Source organism: Meles meles, chromosome 3 (assembly GCF_922984935.1).
Source record: "Meles meles chromosome 3, mMelMel3.1 paternal haplotype, whole genome shotgun sequence".
NCBI lineage: Eukaryota > Metazoa > Chordata > Mammalia > Carnivora > Mustelidae > Meles > Meles meles.
Genome location: NC_060068.1, coordinates 132,632,780 through 132,652,903, shown reverse-complemented (window position 1 = coordinate 132,652,903; position 20,124 = coordinate 132,632,780). Strand labels below are relative to the sequence as shown.

At 41.7% G+C, this 20,124-nt stretch overlaps 1 protein-coding gene across 4 annotated transcripts in view; it reads right to left on the bottom strand.

Moving 5' to 3' along the window:
• Positions 1 to 18,956, bottom strand: part of ATP10B (ATPase phospholipid transporting 10B (putative)) — a 100,306-nt gene extending 81,350 nt beyond the window's left edge. For 2 of the 4 annotated variants that reach the window (XM_045999267.1, XM_045999269.1), the window contains exons 1-3: positions 18,667 to 18,956; positions 17,283 to 17,477; positions 552 to 756 (exon numbers count right to left, since the gene is read on the bottom strand). In XM_045999267.1, coding sequence (XP_045855223.1) covers positions 552 to 756; positions 17,283 to 17,477; positions 18,667 to 18,941 — 675 coding nt within the window. In that variant the 5' untranslated portion in view covers positions 18,942 to 18,956. Of the gene's footprint in view, positions 1 to 551; positions 757 to 15,716; positions 16,381 to 17,282; positions 17,478 to 18,666 lie in introns of those variants that run through there. The other 2 variants (XM_045999268.1, XM_045999270.1) reach the window with 2 other exon arrangements.
• Between the last annotated feature and the right edge of the window lie 1,168 nt (positions 18,957 to 20,124).

Below are 20,124 nucleotides of genomic sequence, written 5' to 3'. Positions count from 1 at the left end.
GTCTACAGTACCATGCATGTAAGTATATGGGTGTTAACTAAAAGTGGTGATCATCATTCCCTGTTTCTCAAGGAGATAAGGTAAGATGTACACAAGTGGAAAAATAGTTAGCAATACCTTCCTGTAGCTTATATTGGAGTCAAAGTAGTTCTGGAGAAGATTCAGAGAGGAAGTGGTTGAGGGAGTGGAGCTGGGGAGGATGGGCAAGGACTGCATAAGCACAGAAAAGTGAGTTAGTCCCAAGGGTAACTGAAGAGATATTAGACTCTAGAGCACAGAACACAATTTCATTAATAGAGTGAGACCCTACTTAGGAATTCTGAGGCTTTCAGCAAGTTATTCAACTTTCCTAAGACTATTTCCCCATCTGTGATAAAGGGATAATATCAATCAAAAGACTTGCTGGGAAGATTAAGTATAGCTAAGTGTTTGGGAAAAGGAGGCAACCCCTACTCTCTCATCTAGCTACCAGCCTAAGTTCAATTTCCCAGTAGAATTTGGCTTGCTTCTTCCCTTTGACCTCATCTATGAAGATGTTAGAAGAGCCTTACCTGCTGTGAGAAGCCCTTCACAACACGTCTTTGTTTGAGGTTTGTCTCTCCATCAAGGTTGGCAGTTTCTAGGTGGCAGATCCCAGTGGGGTCTGAGGAAAAGAGGAGGAGTATGTCTGCTGGGATGATCTCGTTGCATTTCATTTGGATGAAGTCTCCCACACGCACATCCTTCCAGCATTTCTGCACGTAGCTCCGCTCTTTTCTTGGGTGGAAGAACAACAGTGAGTTTTAATGTTCTCTAGAGAATTAATAAGTGAATGGAGGAAGGCCTGGCCTGTGCCTAAATATCCCCCAAGCAGCCTGTCGCAAGATTGTTTGGTGTTCTACCTTGCCCCAAATAACCACCATCATAACTCTCTAGAAAAGCTAAGTATGGTCTATAGAATCCCACTAATAGAAGATCAGTCCTGAGCCTTTAGAGTTTTGTTTGACTGTCGGCTGTAGACTAAGTACTGTGCTCAGCCTTGCTTCCTAGCTGAAGAAAAAAAATTAAAGGAGAAGGTGATTACATAGTCATATTACTTTAGTACTCTTGATATACATCATTTTTCAGAATAGCCAGTTATCACTGTAGGAAGCAGGGTTGCAAGGAAAGTTTGTTCAGAAAAGAGTGTTTTTGATTAGTAAAGTGGCCGTAGGAAAGTGAGGATATAAACCATTGTGTAGAAAGATCTGGAACGATGCTGAAATGGAAAACTTTGGGCAGTCAGGGAATTAGAAAGCACCAGAATTCTGACAGGATGGGGGACCCATGGTAATCATAGAAACAGAGAGTTAAAGAAATCCCAGAAAATTATGAACTTTCTCTTCCCACCCCATTTATCAAGCTCAGGTATAAGAGTGGCAGCAATAGTCACAAATGTAACATATCTACTGTGCCAAGTACTAGTGATAGTTAATACTTTTTTTAAGTTTGTATAATAGCTTACTGAAATGAATATTATTGGACCCAGTTCACAAATGAGGAATAGGTCAAAGAAAAATTTCCCAAGGTCTCATAAAAATATCTGAAACCTAAGCCCAGATCCAAGTTGACACCCAACCCAATAGTTTTCAATGCTTGGAGATCGTACCTTCTCAAAAGTATTCCCCTCTTTCCTTAGTTCTCTGGTGGTATGGCAGCCTCAGCTTTGGCACCATCAGCAAAAGACTCCCTACTACCTGAGTCAAGACATTCCATTTCAAGGAGCTCTCGTCTTAGAAAGTCCTCCTTCTACTTAGCCAAATATTGAACTAGTTCTGCTCTCCTGGGTAATCTATTCCATCTTCTACCATTTTGTAAATATTTTAAGGCATTTATCAGGTATTTCTGGAAGCCTTTTGGACTTGCCAAGTCAAATTTAACTTTCCAAGTGCCCTTCATTACTCATACTCATACTCTTGTATGACAGTTTCAAGACCTGTCCTGAAAGTGTGGGCTGTTTTGTCTAGGGCTGTATTTGGAAATGTTCCTCTTTAAATATGGGATTTGGAACCAAACCAATATTGTACACACAGTCTTTTCAACCAAGCCCAGTTGGTTTTCAGCTGGGTACCTCTGAGCCCAGTCAGGCCTAGGGAAGCAGGCTTTTCTTGGCTGTTTTTCTCCACTGGTGCTGAGTCCCTCTGGCATGTTAATGTTTCTGTTGGAATCTGGGTGCCCTGGTCACAATAAGACTACTCTTTCACAGAGAAAGAGATGTGACTGGAATTTTGCTTTTCCTTTTTAACTTCATAAAAGTCCCTAAGGTGGATAAGGGTTTGAGGTCTTCTTTTCTTCTTTGGTGCCCTCTGGAGAACCCCAAATAAGCCCTCCTAAGACACCATTGTTCTTGTCCCAAAAGATCTATGCAGAGGACTCTCCTAATCCCCTGAAGTGAGTGTGGTTTCATCTGGAAGGCCAATCAAGGGAAGATCTGATCTGAATCTATAAGATAATCAGGGACAGTAGTACTGGGGAGCAACTTGCCATGCTAAAGACCCTCAGAATTCTGTGGACATTCCCATGGCTCCAGAAAGCACAGCAAAGCAACCACTGGTATAATAAGTCCATGGGCAATATCATCCAAATGACTAATGTTACCACTTCTGAGGATTTGGGGGGCAGTGCACCTGTGGCATTTTAGTGATAGTAATAGTGCTTCTTTCCATGGAAAGACATTTAACAGGTTTCTAAACACTTTTTTGATTCCATCCACTTATTTTACCACTTATTTTTCCTGTAAAGAATAGGGACAGGACCCCTCATATTTTTTTTCTCAGTGACATTTCAGAAATATTCTTATCCGTTTGTTTCTTGATATATTTGGGGTGGCTGCTCCTCCACCAGGAATGTGAATATTACTGTCAAATAATTCATGGTCTCTCTGCTGATTCCGGGAAGGATTTGTTTTTTTTTCTTCAGAGTATAAATGCTTGAGTATAAGGCTGCTTAAAGGAACTGGAATGACCCATGCTCTCTGTGGGAGAAGGAACCTCACAGGGTCAAAGAAAGACTAGCTTTCTCTACTGCTTTTGTTGTTGTTCTTCTTTTTGAGAGGGCACTTAAAACAAAACAAAAAATTCCTAAATGTTATAGCAAAATTCATCCAAGGAATAAAGGATTATTACTCAACCTGTCCACATTCTTCCCCACCTCCCAGCTTTGACTTCTGTGTCCTATCAGATAATGGCTTTGGGGATGGTGGGTATCAGTTGATCCCTATAATCTCAGCGTTCTGCCTGGTATTTGAAATTGAGTTTAGTGAAAATGCCTTAGATTCTGAGCAATATCCTCATTGCCAAAACTTCCAGAGCACACTGGTTCAGAAGATTTGCAAATGCTACTTGGGATTGCTGCATACATAGGCATATCAGAGGCAAGGCCAGCATACCCTCATCCATGAACACTGAATCTCATTCCTCCCCCTTCTTTTTTTTTTAATAAAAAGATTTTATTTATTTATTTGACAGAGAGAGAGAGAGAGAGAGAGAGAGAGCACAAGCAGGGGAGCAACAAAGAAAGAGGGAGAAGAAGGCTCTCCACTGAACAGGGAGCCTGATGCAGAGCTCTGTCCCAGGACCCTGGGATCATGACCTGAGCTAAAGGCAGATGTGTAACCAACAGAGCCACACAGCCACCCCTCATTCTTCCACCTTCTAATAATGAACTCAACTGCTTATTATGGGATCTGGGCTATTAAGCTGATGGAAGATGGAGAGTTATGGAGATGAGCTTATGGTATATACATTTTTATAAGCAGTCACTTCTGTGAGCTGGGATTGAATGTTGTCAATTCCCACTGGGATGATGGGTATAATGAGGTCAGGGAGCCACCCAAGATGCAGTAAGTCAGACGAGTCTCTGATTTCTATTATTCCTTAGATCCCAGGGAAGTCACTGCCTTACTAGTAACTATCACTTCTATCTTTCCTTAGGTTAATCCTTTCTTAGGATGACATGTGGAAGTAAAGAAACATTCTTAGTCCCTGTTGTAGGCATATCCTCCCTTATGAAAGGGATTGCCCATCTTTGTGAGTGTACACCTGAAACAGAGGCACATATGCCTTGAAGCACACAATCTATTATGTGTGTCTGGGATAATGAAGCTATAGAATCAACATGACTTTGGGATGTTAGTTTTAAAAAACCCGACATGTGTGTGCATGTGCGTGTGTGTGTACGTGTGCATGTGTAGGGATATGGTTTAGCAATTTAGCTAATTTATTAATTAGTTAATTTATATTAACTCATATATAGTTATGTTCTAGAGTCAGAGTCAAATTTTAAAGGAATTTTTGGAGATAAAAAGTCAGGTATTTTGGAGATAAAAATATCAGGGTAAAAAAACGAGATATTTCATTCTTTCACTTGGCCATTTTGTGCTGGTCTCTTGGTCCTCTGGTCCATTTTGTGTCCCCAATAGTCAGGAGTGTATGTTTGTGGGAAAGACAAGGATGCATAGCCAAATGGGGTCCAGCCAGAGGAAGTGATGAGTGGCTGAGCCCAGCTGATGTGGAAAAGCAGCATGCTCCTGCATTGAGTGACACCCAGATGTGGCCAGCAGCTGGCTGGGTGCCACCAGAGGAAGTCATTCGGAACAGCTGCCTCAGGTGGATGACTCCAGGCACTCTTGATCACCTCCTTGCTCAGAGAGTCACACCTGGGAACCGACTGCTATTTTAGTTTCATGGGGTGTTCACTGCTGTTTAAAAATAAGACAAATCAACATGGCTTGGGATGAAGACTCCATCTGGCAGATTCTGCTTCGAAGAGAAATTAAGTGGAGCCGTGCTAAATGGCTTTCTGAGAGGAGATGGGGCTTATTAAGAGGGAAATAAACAGCAAGAGAGGTTTGTAACCAACTGGATGCCACGAGGAGGCAGGTGAAAGGAGGGAAATGGGGAAGGAGAGGATGCTTAAGGCTCCATTCATCAAGTGTGTGGGTTTTACAAAAAGAGTTTCAAGAAACTAGAGGAGAGAGGATTTCTCAGGAGGTTTGGTTGTCTGTGAGACTATCTATTCAAAACAGGATGGCCACAAACCAGTGATGGGCTGACCTCAGCTGTCCTTCCAGAAGCTTGAATGGCTGACATAGAAGAGTCCACATTCCTACCCCAGGGTGAGAGAGGAATACCAGGGAGAATGAGTGTAGTGGAGGGGTTAAGAGTAGGTTTGAAGTTCAGCATCACAGCTTATTACCCATGTGACCCTGGGCAAGTTATTTAACCTTGCGGAGCCTTTGTTTTTTCAGTTGATAGTAATATGTGCACTTGCCTCCGAGGCTTGTTGAAAGGTTTGGTGACATGACCCATGAAAGGGACTGAGCTCAGGGCTTTGCATTTGGTAAGTACTCAATAAATGCAAGCTCCTTTGATGATGATGATGATGATGATGATGTCGATGATGAGGACAAGGACAACGACAATGATTGTTAATATCATGGTGAGTGCTGACTCCCTGCTCTGCAGGCACAGCGCTCTCTCCTTCACGCAACTGGGACACCCATTTTATGCCCATGATTGCATTTTATGGCAGACCCAGCTACACAATATGCAAACATAGGACACTCTAAAGACTGAATCCTTTTCCCAGGTTCAGAAAAGAGGGACTCAATCTAGCTGATTGAAGACTCAGGGCTCTGGCTACTGGCACAAACTCCCAGGAAAGAATATCCTTAAAATCAGTGCTGTCCAACAAGGTCATTTGCAGATGATGACACACTGATTCTAAAGTTGATATAAAGGGGCAAAAGATCCAGAATAGCCAACACAATATTAGAGGAGAACAAATTTGGAGGACTCTCACTATCTGATTTCAGGACTTCAAGCTGCAGTAATCAAGGCGGTGTGGTATTGGTGAAAGAACAGATAAACAGATCAATGGTACAGAAGAGATAACTCAGACACACACACACACTCAACTGATCTTTGGCAAAGGACCAAAGACAATACAATGGAGGAAAGATAGTCTTTTCAACAAATAGTGCTAAAACTGGATGTCCACAGACAAACAAATGAATTTAGACACAGACCTTATACCTTTCCCCCAAATTAACTCAAAATTTATCATAGACCTAAATGCAAAACAGAACTGTAAGACTTTCAGAAGTTAACATAGGAGAAAATCCAGATGACCTTGTGTATGGTGATGAAAATCTTTTTTTTTTTTTAGATTTATTTTTTTGACAGATAGAGATTACAAGTAGGCAGAGAGGCAGGCAGAGAGAGAGAGAGGAGGAAGCAGGCTCCCAGCCAAGCAGAGAGCCCGATGCGGGGCTCGATCCCAGGACCCTGGGATCATGACCTGAGCCGAAGGCAGAGGCTTTAACCCGCTGAGCCACCCAGGCGCCCCTGGTGATGAAAATCTTAATAAACAATAACAACAACAAATCAGGACAGAAGGGATCTGATGGATTTCCCATTCTACTCCTATTATTCAGGTAAGGAAACTGAGACTAGGAGTGACCTGGCCAAGGTACACAGTAACAAAGTTTGCTCTAGAAACTATACCCTTTCCATGGTGCCAAGGAAGAGAACCTAGGGCCCTGTGGCTGCCTCAGGAATACTTGTAATGCCCCATTGTTTTGCCAGTGGTGTGTTGAGGTAGAGGCAGTACCAGAGAATGGTTAAAAGCTTTGGAGTCAGATGAGCCTGATTTGAAACCTGGAACTATCTCTTACATGTGGTGCTGCCCTGAATCTACTGCTTTATTGTCTGACCCTCAGTTTATTCATCTATCAAATAGGACAACTAAAATATATTCTATAGGTTATAGTGAGAGCTAACTAAAATAATATATGAGAAGTGTTTAATGGTTGCACAGCAAATGGCATTTCCTACTGCTATTATTATCATTGTAGTTATTATTAGCTTGGAGCAAACAGGTTCACTGCTGTGGCGACGGTAGACTAGAGAGGGTGAAATTGTCTATTTTTATGATCTCATATGAATGAGGTGTTTTCCTCTTCTTCTTCTTCTTCTTTTTTTTTCCCCTGGGGAAGGAAAGTGGCAAGAAGGTATAGAAGATTTGAAAAGGGACAAAGAGATAAAGGGTTGTGTGGCCTCTGTCCCTGACCTGGCTCCAGGAAACAGACCAGAAGCTAAAGCATTTACGTTAAAGACAGCCTGAGCCTGGGTTGTGAGAGCGCCCTGCCTGGCTCTTCCTTCCCCTCTGCAACCACCTGTCAGCTATAGTCCACAAGTGAGAGGGCTTCAGGCTTACAGGACAAAGAAAAGTACCAGAAGGGGTTAGTGGGGGGGGGGGCAGAAGAGTGGCAGGGTACCTTGATTTCTGGCTTGACTGGAAATATTGAGGGACACAGTGACAGGCCCTGTATCTGAGGATGCTTAGATATGTCTAGGGTGGCTTGAAATTAGGGTGGGAGAACATGTCCCAAATCAACAGTTTGGAGTTAAGTGTCACTGGGGTATATGTATTAATGTGACCTCACCCAGAGGCCAATGAGCCTAACATAACCAGTCACGTTTGTTATTAAAGTCCTTCTTTATACTGAGAGTCCCATCTTTGTATCAAAGCTCCTAGGGACTGTCCACTCTTTGACCTCTTTGCACACACACCTGTCACACACAGAAAGCAGAAATGAGCACAGAATGGCACAAAGCAGTGATGGCCATTGAAACACCATGCTCAGGGGACAAGAGACTCGCAGGTGCAGTCTATCAAGGTCACATTCCCAGATTATGGAGCAGCAGCCTGGGAGTACTGAAGGCATGAGATGTCACCCCAAAGGTCCTTGCTCGAGCCTCTATAGATGTAAATGCTACCTTTCACTTTCAACTCTGGGCACTGAATATCAGTGGTGCACCTCTCTTTGCCCCATTTCCTGACATCCTGTGGTCCTATTTCCTAACTGTTTCATGGCTCTTTTACTTTTAACAATGTAATAAACTTGTGGAGAGGTGGGATGACCCCTGAGCCTTATATTTCTGTTCCTACATAGGATCTGGTGGGGATGCCTAGCATATGGGGAAGTGTTTGGTAAGTATTTAGTAACTGATTCTGGGCAGATTTGTTTTGAACATGAGGCAGCAGAAGAGAAGTTTTTCCGAAACTTTCAGTCATTTTAATAACCAGTCTCTCTCTTTTTGTTACGGACTTGCCGGGGGAAGACTTCTGGTAATATACAACACAACACAACACAGCACAATAAAACACAATATGCTTATCTATCTTCTGCCCAGCACTTAAGCTACATTACTATTTAGCTACATTATATTACCTAATAATGAAACAACCTTTATTATTACCATTATCTCCATTTCATAAATGAGAAAGCAGGCCCAGAAAGGTTTTCTAACTTGCATAAGGTGACACAGGCATGTCTATTTGGACATATAAGTGACAGCCATGGAAGCTTCATGGCTTGATGTGGTCTCTTGGTTCTATTTGGGAGTGAGCTATGATGCAGATGAAGCCTCAGAAGCTGGTGACCTAAACTAGAGCCGGGTTGAAAATAGGAGCCTCACCTTTTGGAACTGTGAGCTCCTTAACAGAGGCTATAAATCCCTACCTGCCAAAATATAAATCATGCCCATTGACATGAGGTCAGAGCTTCAGGGACACCTGGATTCTTGTTTTATGACTCTTCCATCCATTGAGTTTTGGAGAAGACCTAACGTGTTCGATGCTGAAATGACACGTTGAATTGGCCCAAATAGTTTATGGCCTTCTGTGAGCTCAGGGGAGGCAGTGGGAATAGGGTGGGTGCTTGTAAAATTGATGCTTCAGAGCAGAGCCTAGTTTGCTGATGCTGAGTGCAGAGCAAAGATGTGTGGGATGAATGCAGTGGGCTGCTGATCCATAAACTCCAGCCAGGGGTGCTTTTCATGGTCATGCTTCAGATGACACTAGACGTTTGTCTGTTGTTTGCATTTTTCAGATTCTTCCCTCAGGCCCATTTTGTTATGTTTAAGAGCTTGGAGTTCAAGTTCTTTAGCTACAGAGTTTGTCTTCTCTCATGTGGTTTCAAATGCCAGCCAATGGCATTTCTTCCTTAATCGTCATGGGTCAAGCTCATGGTAACTCCTGGCTATCATGATTATAGCTAACATTTTCTGAACACTACTGAGCGTCAGGCACTATGCTAAGCATTTTACATACATTATCTCATTCAGCACCCACAGCAACCCAGGGAGATAGTTTTAGAGAAAAGGTGTGTTTATGTATCTCGATGTTAGAATAACCCCGGCAAAGCCTGAATTCTGTCTTATCAACCATCTCCTCTCCTTTGGGTTTTCCAAAGAGCCATTATTTAGAGGAAATAATAGTGAAATGGGGCCCAAACCGCTGCCTTGTTAATAACCACACATGTATGATATTCTAACTCATGCTCTGTGTTAGAAGTTGGGTTGGACAAAGTGCCCTTGGTTGTGGGCTAATTGAGGTCATCTGGATCCTCTGACTGAATGTGACTGTTGGTGTGGATGTGCTCAGGTACTCTGTAAAAAGAGAGGAGGGGGAAAGAGGGTCAGGTTCCGGAGGGGTTTCTTGATTTCAGATTTCAGATTCTGCCACATTGAATAGAAAGAAGGGAGCAGAGCCTTGTTTTTCACTACTAACATGAGTGATTCCTCCCTTGCATGTGTGGGGAGTGTAGCAAGAAAGTTAAAGACTCTGGCTGGGCCTGACGCTGAAAAAATTAGAGTTGAAGTCACTGGAAATTAAGGAGAAAAATACTTAGTACTACTTATGGTGCAAATAGGAAGTTAAACAATTTATAAAGATGATCTCATTCCATCCACAGTTCCCCAAGAATTAGGAGCTAGTATTGTTCCCACTTTACAGGGGTTGAAATGAAGGCTCAAGGAATCAAATCACTACACACATCACGGCTTTGGTATGTGGCAGTTCTGGACAATCCTAGGTCTGAGGCCAAAGTCCTTGACGCCAAGCATCCAGTAAGAGGTCACATTTTCAGTAAATGCCATAGTTGACACTCATTTTTCACCCTCCTTTGGCACGCATTGCATAGTTTGTTTCTATAGCTCTGTTATTTTCAAGCCCTCTTGTAGGTCAACTGTGTGTCTTTTCACGAAATACACCATAGAGATTATGACCACTCTTTAAAGATGAGACAAATGGGGCCCCAACTGCTTAAGTGGCTTCCCTGACGACGTACAGTTAATTAGTGGCAGACCCAGGACCAAGACTTCTGGTTTCTGCATTGTCAGGCTTTCCAATAGGGGCTCTGGCATGAAAGGAGACTGACATATAACTAAAAACAGATTCAGGTCAGGCTTCTTTCTTCCCTCTAGAGCTGGTCACTGCTGGGAAATTAGGCCCTCAGTGCCATGCTGTCGGAAGACTGGCCCCTCTCCCATAGCATCTGTTACAGTGGCCACCTGACTTCCAGGAAAGAATTGGTAAAAGAGCCAGAATTTCAAAATCTCTAATCTGAGCCATTCTTTAAATTTCTGATGTTTCTTGATCCCGTTTTTTTGATACCAGCACAAGTCACACATACAACCTTTAGCTGACGCATGAACAGGCTATGAGCTAAAATGCGTTTCCTCGGCCCATTTAAATGCTGCGCATGTTCTGATGCCTCTTGAAATGTCACCTCTTCAGGGAAGGCTTCCCTCGACCTTGATGCTTTCTGCAGGCAGATGCATCACCTCATCCCCTTAATGACTGTGCCCTTTGTGCATAGGCATGGTACAATGTAGCTGTTTACAAGTTCCTTGTGATCCCTGGACTGAGAACCCCTGGGGTCTACTCAGGGCCTACTATGTGGTGTACACACATAGATCCCGAATGAACATTTGGGAACAAATGAGTGACCAGCTGCTGCTGAGACACGGGAGGGCTTTAGTTTCATTATAATATGTAACAAATAAACAAAATCACAGATCTCCTCGGTTCACACCCCTGCTTCCTTACTGCATGTTTTCTGAATACAAACAAAAATTTACTAAGCTGAATGGAAGGATAGAAATCTCTTGCTGGGTATGGTTCCTAGATTCATTAAACTGAGCCCTGGGAGAAAGTAAGCTAATACAATTCTGAAGCTAATCTCTTCTTGAAGTCATTCTATAAATCTGATTAATGGGTCACCTTTAGACCACAAGCACAGTTGCTATATTGAAAGAAAATGCTCTAACAGGATTGTAATTCTGTTAACAAGGCTTCTGCTGTTTGCAAAAGGAGTCTTTCTCAGTATAAATAAGTCTGGGCTGCATGATGCATAGGATTGGGTTGAGCAAAATTCTAAGGGCCCTAGTATTCAGTGATACTCATGTGTATGTATACACACACACACACACACACACACGAGGCAACATTTCTCAAATGTGTGACTCTGAGAAAAAATGGATAGAGCTAGTGCCTGAGATATAAGCTTTTACATTGTTCTCAAAAAATAAATTGTCCTCTTAGATCTTGTATTCTTTGCCTGACATCCTATCATGTGCCATTGATATTTGGCAAAAGGAAATGTCCTTTAGCTTCCATCAATTAAGGTAATAACTTACATTTACCTAGAATTTCCTAGCTTCCTATTCCAGGGTCTTTTATAGAATCAATCCACTTCAGAGTTGGAAGAACCTTACTGATATATAGTACAGAATGTCCCCAAGAGTATATGCTTCTGTTAATATGTGCAAAGCAATTTACAAAGAATTTAGGCTCAAACATATTTTAAGATGATGATACTGAGTCTATAGAGGTGGCCTCTTCAATAGCTGTTCCCCCTTCTCTTAGAAACTACTTTATTATTATTATTATTATTTTTATTTTCATTTGGGTTTTACATCTTCTCAGGGTAGCACATATGCATTCAGGGAAATGGTCTTCATGCTGAACTGTGGTTCAGTTAAGTTTAGTTCACATAATCCTGTCTCCTACTCATAGGGATTGGTTCAATGATGAGCATGTGACCCATTGGGGTCACTGAGGTGTGAGGAGGTTTGGGAAAATAAGCTTTCTTGCCCTTGCAAGAATACTCCCAGAAGTGCCTTTCTTTTTCCCTTTGTGGGTTACCACATGTAGATGTGAAGGCTGGAGCTGCTGCAGCCATATCACTGCCATGAGGGAAATCTGCCCCGGGTAAAGATAATGAAGAGGAGACTGAATGAAAAGGACAGCTAAGTGCTAGATCTAGAAAGCAGACTAAACTATACCTGATCAACTGACCACCTCAGAACATTTGTAGTGACTTAAACCAACAAGACTGTTTGTTGCTTAAATTTGAATTGGTTTCTGCTGCTTACAGTAGAGAGTATTCCAACGGACACAACTGAATTGAACAAAATTGAACAGGTTACTTATGGAGTGTCCTCCTAGGACCTTTATTATATTGCTGTGCATTGTTAGATTCAAGAGAAATGTCAAGTATGTTCTATTTCTCAAATTTATTTGGTTGTGGATTCTCTTCTTTCAGAGCCCATTTCACAGGACAAGATCTAGTCTGACTCCCAAGTCTTACAAAAGTGGAAACAGATCCAGAGAATTAAATGACTTTTCTAAGCTATTATTAGTAGTCAGTCATAGATGTGGGCTTCAAGTTTAGACCTACTGAATACCAGGCCTGCATTCTCACTTCACAGTTATACCCCATCTCTACCCAAAGAGGTTAAGAGGTTCCTTCACTGAAGATGAATCTCAAAAGAAAGAATCTAATTATTCTTTTTTAGAGACTCCAGATTCCTAGGGCCAGAGGCTAAAGCAAAGTTTGCAAATTAGGGACTCACAGGCAAAATAAGAACTTCAGGCCAAACAAAATAGGCATGAAGTATTTGAAAAAATTATTTCAGATTATTTCATTTAAATATCAGGTTATTTAAAATAAAAATACTAACTTCTAAGTTCCTTTAATAAAATTCAGACAATCTGGCAACACTAGGTCTATATTTCCATATGGTGGCCAGCTCTGCCTCCCGATATGAGAACGTGGGTCCCTTGTTTGCCAGAATGCTCACCATTCCCTCGCTCATCCTAGCACTGATGTGGGGGATCCGTTCCCACTTGTTAGTACACAGATAATATTGCTTTACTTTTTGTATCTGGTCCACTTCATTCATTCAATTACCTGCCTGGCCCTGTAGTCAATTATTTTGTTATACTGAAGAAGGTAAAATTCCCCAAATTGAGATGTTAATGTATGTTAGAAAAAATTTCCAAGTTAAGTAAGTTAGGAACAACACGGAGTTAAGGATGGACAGATTTCTTTATGGTGTCTCTTTTCTCAGTTCCCTCACGGGAACACAGGTTAGGAGGGCCAATGTATTATTTTTGATCATGAATGCCTTTTTTTTCAGAGACTACCTCTTTTTCATTATTGATCCACTGAATAAATTTTGGGAAATACTGCTATTCTAAAACCTCTTATGTCCCTCACGGCCAGTGAACCTGTGGACCAAGGTCTTTTTGCTAGGATTGCTATTGCCTCCATTTTTCACTGTTCCCTGGAAGCTATTTTGAGAACAGAACAACAGCGTGGCCTATGTCAGACCAGCTCCCAGCACAGGTCAGTCTAGGGTCTGATCAACACTGAGATTATCCCCAAGAACAAGCCCATGATTTTAGGAGGCTTAGGGCAGAGGATTTCTGGCAGATACGGGAGAATAGGATCAGGCTAATTGAGGTGTACACACTCATTCTTCCCTAAAGAACCAGTTTTCTGGCTCACCCCTGTATGTCTTCTCTGAGAAAAACAACAAAGGAGAAAAGGAGCAAACAAAAAGTGATGGGGTGGACTGGTTGACAGTCTCTTCAAAGAAAGGCAACCTGACAATTATTTTCCCTCTCCTTGTAATTTTATTATTCAAAGGTGAGGAATGACTAAATCTCATCTCTAGGTGTTCAGTGTGCTAACAACAATCGAGATAATTAGATTTAGCTGAAAACAGACACACAGACACACACAGACACAGACACACACACGCGTGTGCGCGCTTTGGGTTAACTTCTTTAGACATGCAACGGTGGCCCTGCAAGCAAAGAGACCAGAAGCACAGCTGCTGCTGAGGGAGGGTGTGGAGTTTTCCACAGAGGCGCCCTGGAACAAATGAGTACCTTGTAGTCAATGGTCTCCTATAAAACCTCTCATCAGCCAGCTCCAAGTCAGTCACCCTCCATTTCCCTGGAGAATAGAAGCCCTCCTGAGAAGGAAGCCACTAGAAGGTTGCAGTGCACACCTTGAAGCCAGTCCCTCTCATTCTAAGAGTGACGACAGTGACTGCAGAACTTCTGCTGAATTGAGATCGATAAAGTCAGAGGGATGGTGCCCTTTGAGAGAGATGGATGTTTTCCTCATCTGCCAAAAAGTCAAGACCGTCCCTGCTTGTGGCTCAATCATCAATGGCTTCAGACTGCTAGCCCAGAAAGCCCTCAGTCACGGCAGGCAGTTGCTCTGCAAGCCCAGACTTGAGTCCCTTGCTTCTTTGTTGGCACACATGCCGTCATAAAGTTAAGACCTATAATAACTCTTATCTTTTTCTCTTTCACTAAAGAAGGATATGGATATGGCTGACCAAGTACATGTCCTTTCTCTAACAACCCTCAGTGGAACCTTTGTAAAACAACAGCATATATGAAATAACTTTAAAAAATGTGGCAAGATAGGTGCTTCACCGTTTTTGCTTTTGTTGGGATGACATCAAAGAGAAATATATATATATTTTTAATTTATTTGACAGAGAGAAAGAGATCACAAGTAGGCAGAGAGGCAGGCAGACCGAGAGGAGGAAGCAGGCTCCTTGCCAAACAGAGAGCCTGATGTGGGGCTCAATCCCAGGACCCTGAGATCATGACCTGAGCTGAAGGCAGAGGCTTAACCCACTAAGCCACCCAGGTGCCCCCTCAAAGAGAAATCTTAAGGAAAGCCTTGATAATAGAGCTAACATGAGTTTTATAGTCTAAAAACAAAGCAACTACAGCTTGTGTATTGAGCATTTATTATATATCAGGCATAGTGCTAAGCACTTTCCAATGATGCAATTCTCATGACCACCCCAGGAAGGATTTCAATTTTATAGGTGACAAAATGAGGCTCAGAGAGTTTGGGTCACCTGCCTCATGTCATGTAGTTAATGAGCAGTTTGATTCAGGCAGAGTGTGTCTCCAGTGCATCTAATAAAAAAAATGCTCTATAGCTCTCCTGAAAAAGAGTGACACCTCTTCCGTCTAAAGCTTTCCAGATATGCTCCAGTGTGCTCATAGTAACACCAGACTAAGAGCGGATGAAAATTTATGCAAAATCCTTAAACGTTAAACACATTTGAAACACCAAAGAAAATACCACATAATAAAGACCTCTTAATTTTAATAAACAGCGGGTTCAAGGGGTGCCTGTGTGGCTCAGTCTATTAAGTGTCTGACTCTTAGTTATGGCTCAGGTCATGATCTCAGGGTTGTAAGATTAGCCCTGCCTGGGGCTCCATGCTCAGTGCAGAGTCTGCTTGTCTCCCTCCCCTGGCTTGTGCACTCTCTCTCTCTCAAATAAATAAATAAATAAATAAGATCTTTACAAAAAATAAGCAATTGATTCAAGACTTTTTTTAAAAAAAAATCTGGTTTTTGCTTTTAGATCATAATTCTGACTGTGGAGAATTAAACAGCTTCACTGAAATAAAATAATGCTATCTCCCTATTCCATCTCCTCTATCCACCATAGCGGTAGTGGCAGTAGCCATAGAAAGATCAGAGCTGGGCCCACAAGACTTCCCCAGTGGGTTTTGCTTTACCTGCAATAGATGATACACTCTTGGTTATTGATCACTTTGTCAGATTTGTACCTCCGGAGGTCTTCCCAAGCATCCTTGATGGCAGTGACCGCCAGAATGATACAGATAGGTATCATGCTCACCTCAGGCTGGAAAGCATTGACCACAGGGACGAAATTCAGAACCACAATTCCCAGAAAATAGAGATTGGCAAAGCGGTGTAGCTGTTCAAAGATGTTCTTGGGTATGAAGGACAACACAGTGTACTTGCTGGTCTTAATTTGATTTCCACAATAATGCCTGTTGGGATTCTCTTTGCAGGACCATACTTCAAAGGGCAAGTTGGAGACTACCACTCGTTTCTTGTCTTCTTTCCTTTTCCACCCTTTCTTCCCTTCCTTTCTCATCTTGGCTCAATTTGTCTCTTTAATTCTCATAGCACGGCACATGAGTTCCCCATAAAAGAGTTTTTCCCTAATCAGTCCCATTGTTGAGCTGCCAGTGAGTCATGTCCCTGACATCTTTTACTTGCCTTCTCTGCTGGCAATTTCTCTCTCTCCTTTCAAAAGGAAAATTAAAAATAAAAAGCTGGTTTACAAATGCCAGGTGAAAAATGACAAGGAAAAAGCTTGCAGAGAACCGGTGTGCACCTGCCAGGGCACTTCCTTCTACCTCTTGAGACTCCGCCTCTTGGAATACCGACAGCACCCATGGGGATCTTCCTTTTCCACCCAGGCAGCCAAGAACAGGTGTGCCAACTCTAGGTCCTAAAACCTACCTGGTTAAGTTTTAAAAACAAGAAGCCTCAGATGCTTTAAAAATGGTATATATATATATATATATATATATATATATATAAAATTGGTATACATTTTCTTGTATGGGAGACATAGCCTATCACTCATTCTCCAAAGAGCTGCTCTTAAACTTGGTCTCCTGAGATGATCTAGTCATTTTATTATTTTTTAATTTTTTTAAAGATTTTTTTTAAAGATGTAAAAAAAATATTTATTTGACAGACAGAGATTATAAGTAGGCAGAGAGAGAGAGAGGGGGAAGCAGGCTCTCTGCTGAGCAGAGAGCTCAATGCAGGGCTCGATCCCAGGACTGTAAGATCATGACCTGAGCCAAAGGCAGAGGCTTAACCCACTGAGCCACCCAGGTGCCCTGATCTAGTCAATTTTAGACATCAATTCTTGAGCTTTCAACTATACTCTTAATAATATAACACTCTTATATTTAATAATCTGAGTGTTTATACATGTTAAATTAAGGTATCTAAATCTCAACATTACTGACATTATTTGTTCTGGACAGCTGTCCTGCATGGTGTAAGATGTTTAGCATCATCTTTCTGCCTTTATCAACTACATGTTGTTGGCATTTTCCTTCCCAATATGGCAGCCAAAAATGTCTCTAGGCCTTGTCAGATGTTCCCTCCTGGGAAAAACTGCTCTGGTTGAGAATCACTGAATTAAGTGAACTTAAGAAAATAAAATGTGAGAAGAGAGACCAATCCTTTGAAAATGCTAGTGAGTTTGCATAAACTATTTGCAAGAAAGCAAACAGAAGAATGATTTCTCTTACCTTTCATATATCCAGATGTTGGAGCAGTTGATCTCTCTGTCAAAACGATGTCTCTTGAAGTCCTCCATGCCATCCTTGACCATGATGATGAACAGCACAATGGCCAATGGTAACATGGTGATTTCTCTGTGGAAAACTTCCATGGAGGGTATCCAGTTCAGAATCACCAGGAACAAGAAATAGAGATTAGCCCATCTGGAAGGAGCAAGCAAAGTGTGAGGGAAAACCACAGAGAAGAAAATATACTCTCCTCACTCTTTCCTACTGTTGGCCCTTACCAACAGAAATGATATTCTCTTTCAGTGTCACCTGGAATTATGGTAAGGGCTTTTTAGCCAAATCCAGATACATTCAAACTTGAATTGTTCACTAGTTGTGTGACCTCTGGAGCTTGTTTCAACTTGTATAAAAGGGGGATAGTATTACCTACTTTTAAGGGCTCATATAAATATTACAAAGGATAACATTTGTTAAATACACAATAAAGGGTTCTCAGTCATGGTACTTGCTCAATAAATGATAGCTTGTAATAGTAATTACAAAATTTAGGATGATAGCTTGGTATATATTTTGCTTTATAAATAAAAGATGATCTTGCATATATTATCTTGAAATTATGGCTTACATTTTTAAGTCTTCCAAGTGCATTTTGCTCCTTCTTGCCACTATGAAGTTCTGTTGGCAGGAACATTCCCCTGGCTCCCTTCCTGACTTCTGTTTTTATCCAGTTAATGCATTCTCTTCTTTCAGGTTACTTCAATTCAATTGTCACTTCCTCCTGGAAGTCTTTCCTGACTTTCTTAACTAGGCCAGATCTCCCTCCTATTCATTCTAAGATCACCATATACCTCTCCTTGGAAGTATCTCTCTGAGTTCTAATTTTATATCAATTTATGTAATTCTTAAAATTAACCTCTCTTTTTTTAAAATATATTTTTAAAAATTTTATTTGTTTATTTGACAGGGAGATCACAAGTAGACAGAGAGGCAGGCAGAGAGAGAGAGAGAGGGAAGCAGGCTCCCTGCCGAGTCTGATGTGGGGCTCGATCCCAAGACCCTGAGATCATGACCCGAGCCGAGGGCAGAGGCTTAACCCACTGAGCCACCCAGGCGCCCTACATCTATCTCTTCTACTAGAAAATAGTCAGGACAATCTCTCCCTTTTCCTCCCCTCATGTATCTCTAGCAGCTAATGCATGGCCTAATACAGAGTAGAATCTAATATTTATTGAATTAATGAATGAACAAATGAATGACAAGTCTTTTCAAGGTTTATGCATTTGGATATTAAAGGCTAGGTGGCCCTGAGGTCAGCATCTTTGTTTCAGAAATTCTAGCAAATACTTGGTTAAAGCACATATTACTTGGCCAACTGGTTGCATACCTATGAAACTGCTCAAAGAGATTCTGAGGCAGGAAGGTGAGGAAGGTATATTTGGTTGTGCAGATTCTGTTGCCAGAGTATTTCCTGGAGACCGCTGCCCAATCTTGGTGGCACATGCTGTTGTTGGGGAACACGACCCGCTGCTGTGTCAGGTTGTAGCTTTGCCTCCTTCTATCTTGGGACAACAGAGGTGTGGCTTCTGATGGAGACTGGGGGAGGCCATCTCTGACTCGCCACTGCCACCGGTGCCAAGATGAGTCCACTGAGAGGGCCATTTCTGACAGCAAGCTACGGTCTGAAAACAGACACAGGCAGTTGCCATGGTCAGAAGAAAATAAGTGGTATATTGGCTCACCCACTTGTTTACCCATCCATCCAAGGTAGATTCTGGGATACAATGCGAACCAAATAGGTTCAATCCCTATAAACCATATGTTCAAGAGTGAGAGACATAAAGCAAATAATCATATAAATAATATACAACTAGCACATATACCATGTGGTAAGTACCATGAAAGCATTTAAGATGGGGGGAGGGTGCTGATGACCTTGTTCGGCCTATCAGGAAAGGTATAGCCCTGTGGGCTATGACCCCCAGAAGTCAGAATGTGATCTGTGGTTTGTTCCTAACACTGAGCTGTCCCTTCACCTTCACGGTCCTCAGTGTCCTCCTGTAATATGAGGAAAACTACCTTTTTTTACAAACTTTTCTACCTTTTTTACAAGCTTTTTGTAAGGAGTGAATTAAATAGTACATAAAAATATGCTGAGTCATATCTTAAAGGGAAGGGTGTTCTCTACCTCTAAAATTCTCTGGTACAGATATTTTGGAGAACCTTGTTTGTGGTCAGAACCTCAAATGAGAGTAACAGGTGGGACAGAGGAAACAGTTTCTTTCCTAGGAAACTTTGGCCTGAGATGACTGTGCTGTACAAATTGTCGTTCTGGGGACATCTTTTTTTTTTTTTTTTTTTTTTTTTTTAATTGTGGCTGACTCGGTGTGAGGGTGGGAGACCCCTTTTCTTCCTCTCCAACTCCATTTGGTGGTTTTTGAAACTGAGCACTTTTTCATATGATCCTCCTAGATGGGGGACAAAATACTGCTTTATCTAGGATATTCCAGTTCCTGAGCTCTTTTTATGGAACCTATAAGTAAGACTTCAAGTTTCCCTCTGGCCATTCTTACTTAAAAACCCTGAAGGATTTTATTCAAAAAAATCCTTTGTAAGAAGTTGCATATAGTGGGGCTTCTCACTTAGGCTCACAGGATGATTTTCTTTTGAATAAATAGACAGTAAACATCAGGTATTATTTATCTTACAATGAACAATCTCACCTGTCATTGACGATATGGTCCTTTAAAGGAGAAAAAGTTCCATTTCTAGTTTAAATGGTAATATTTTACCTTCCTGATGCCCATATGATCTGACCCTTATCATAATTCTCCTCATGAGTTTA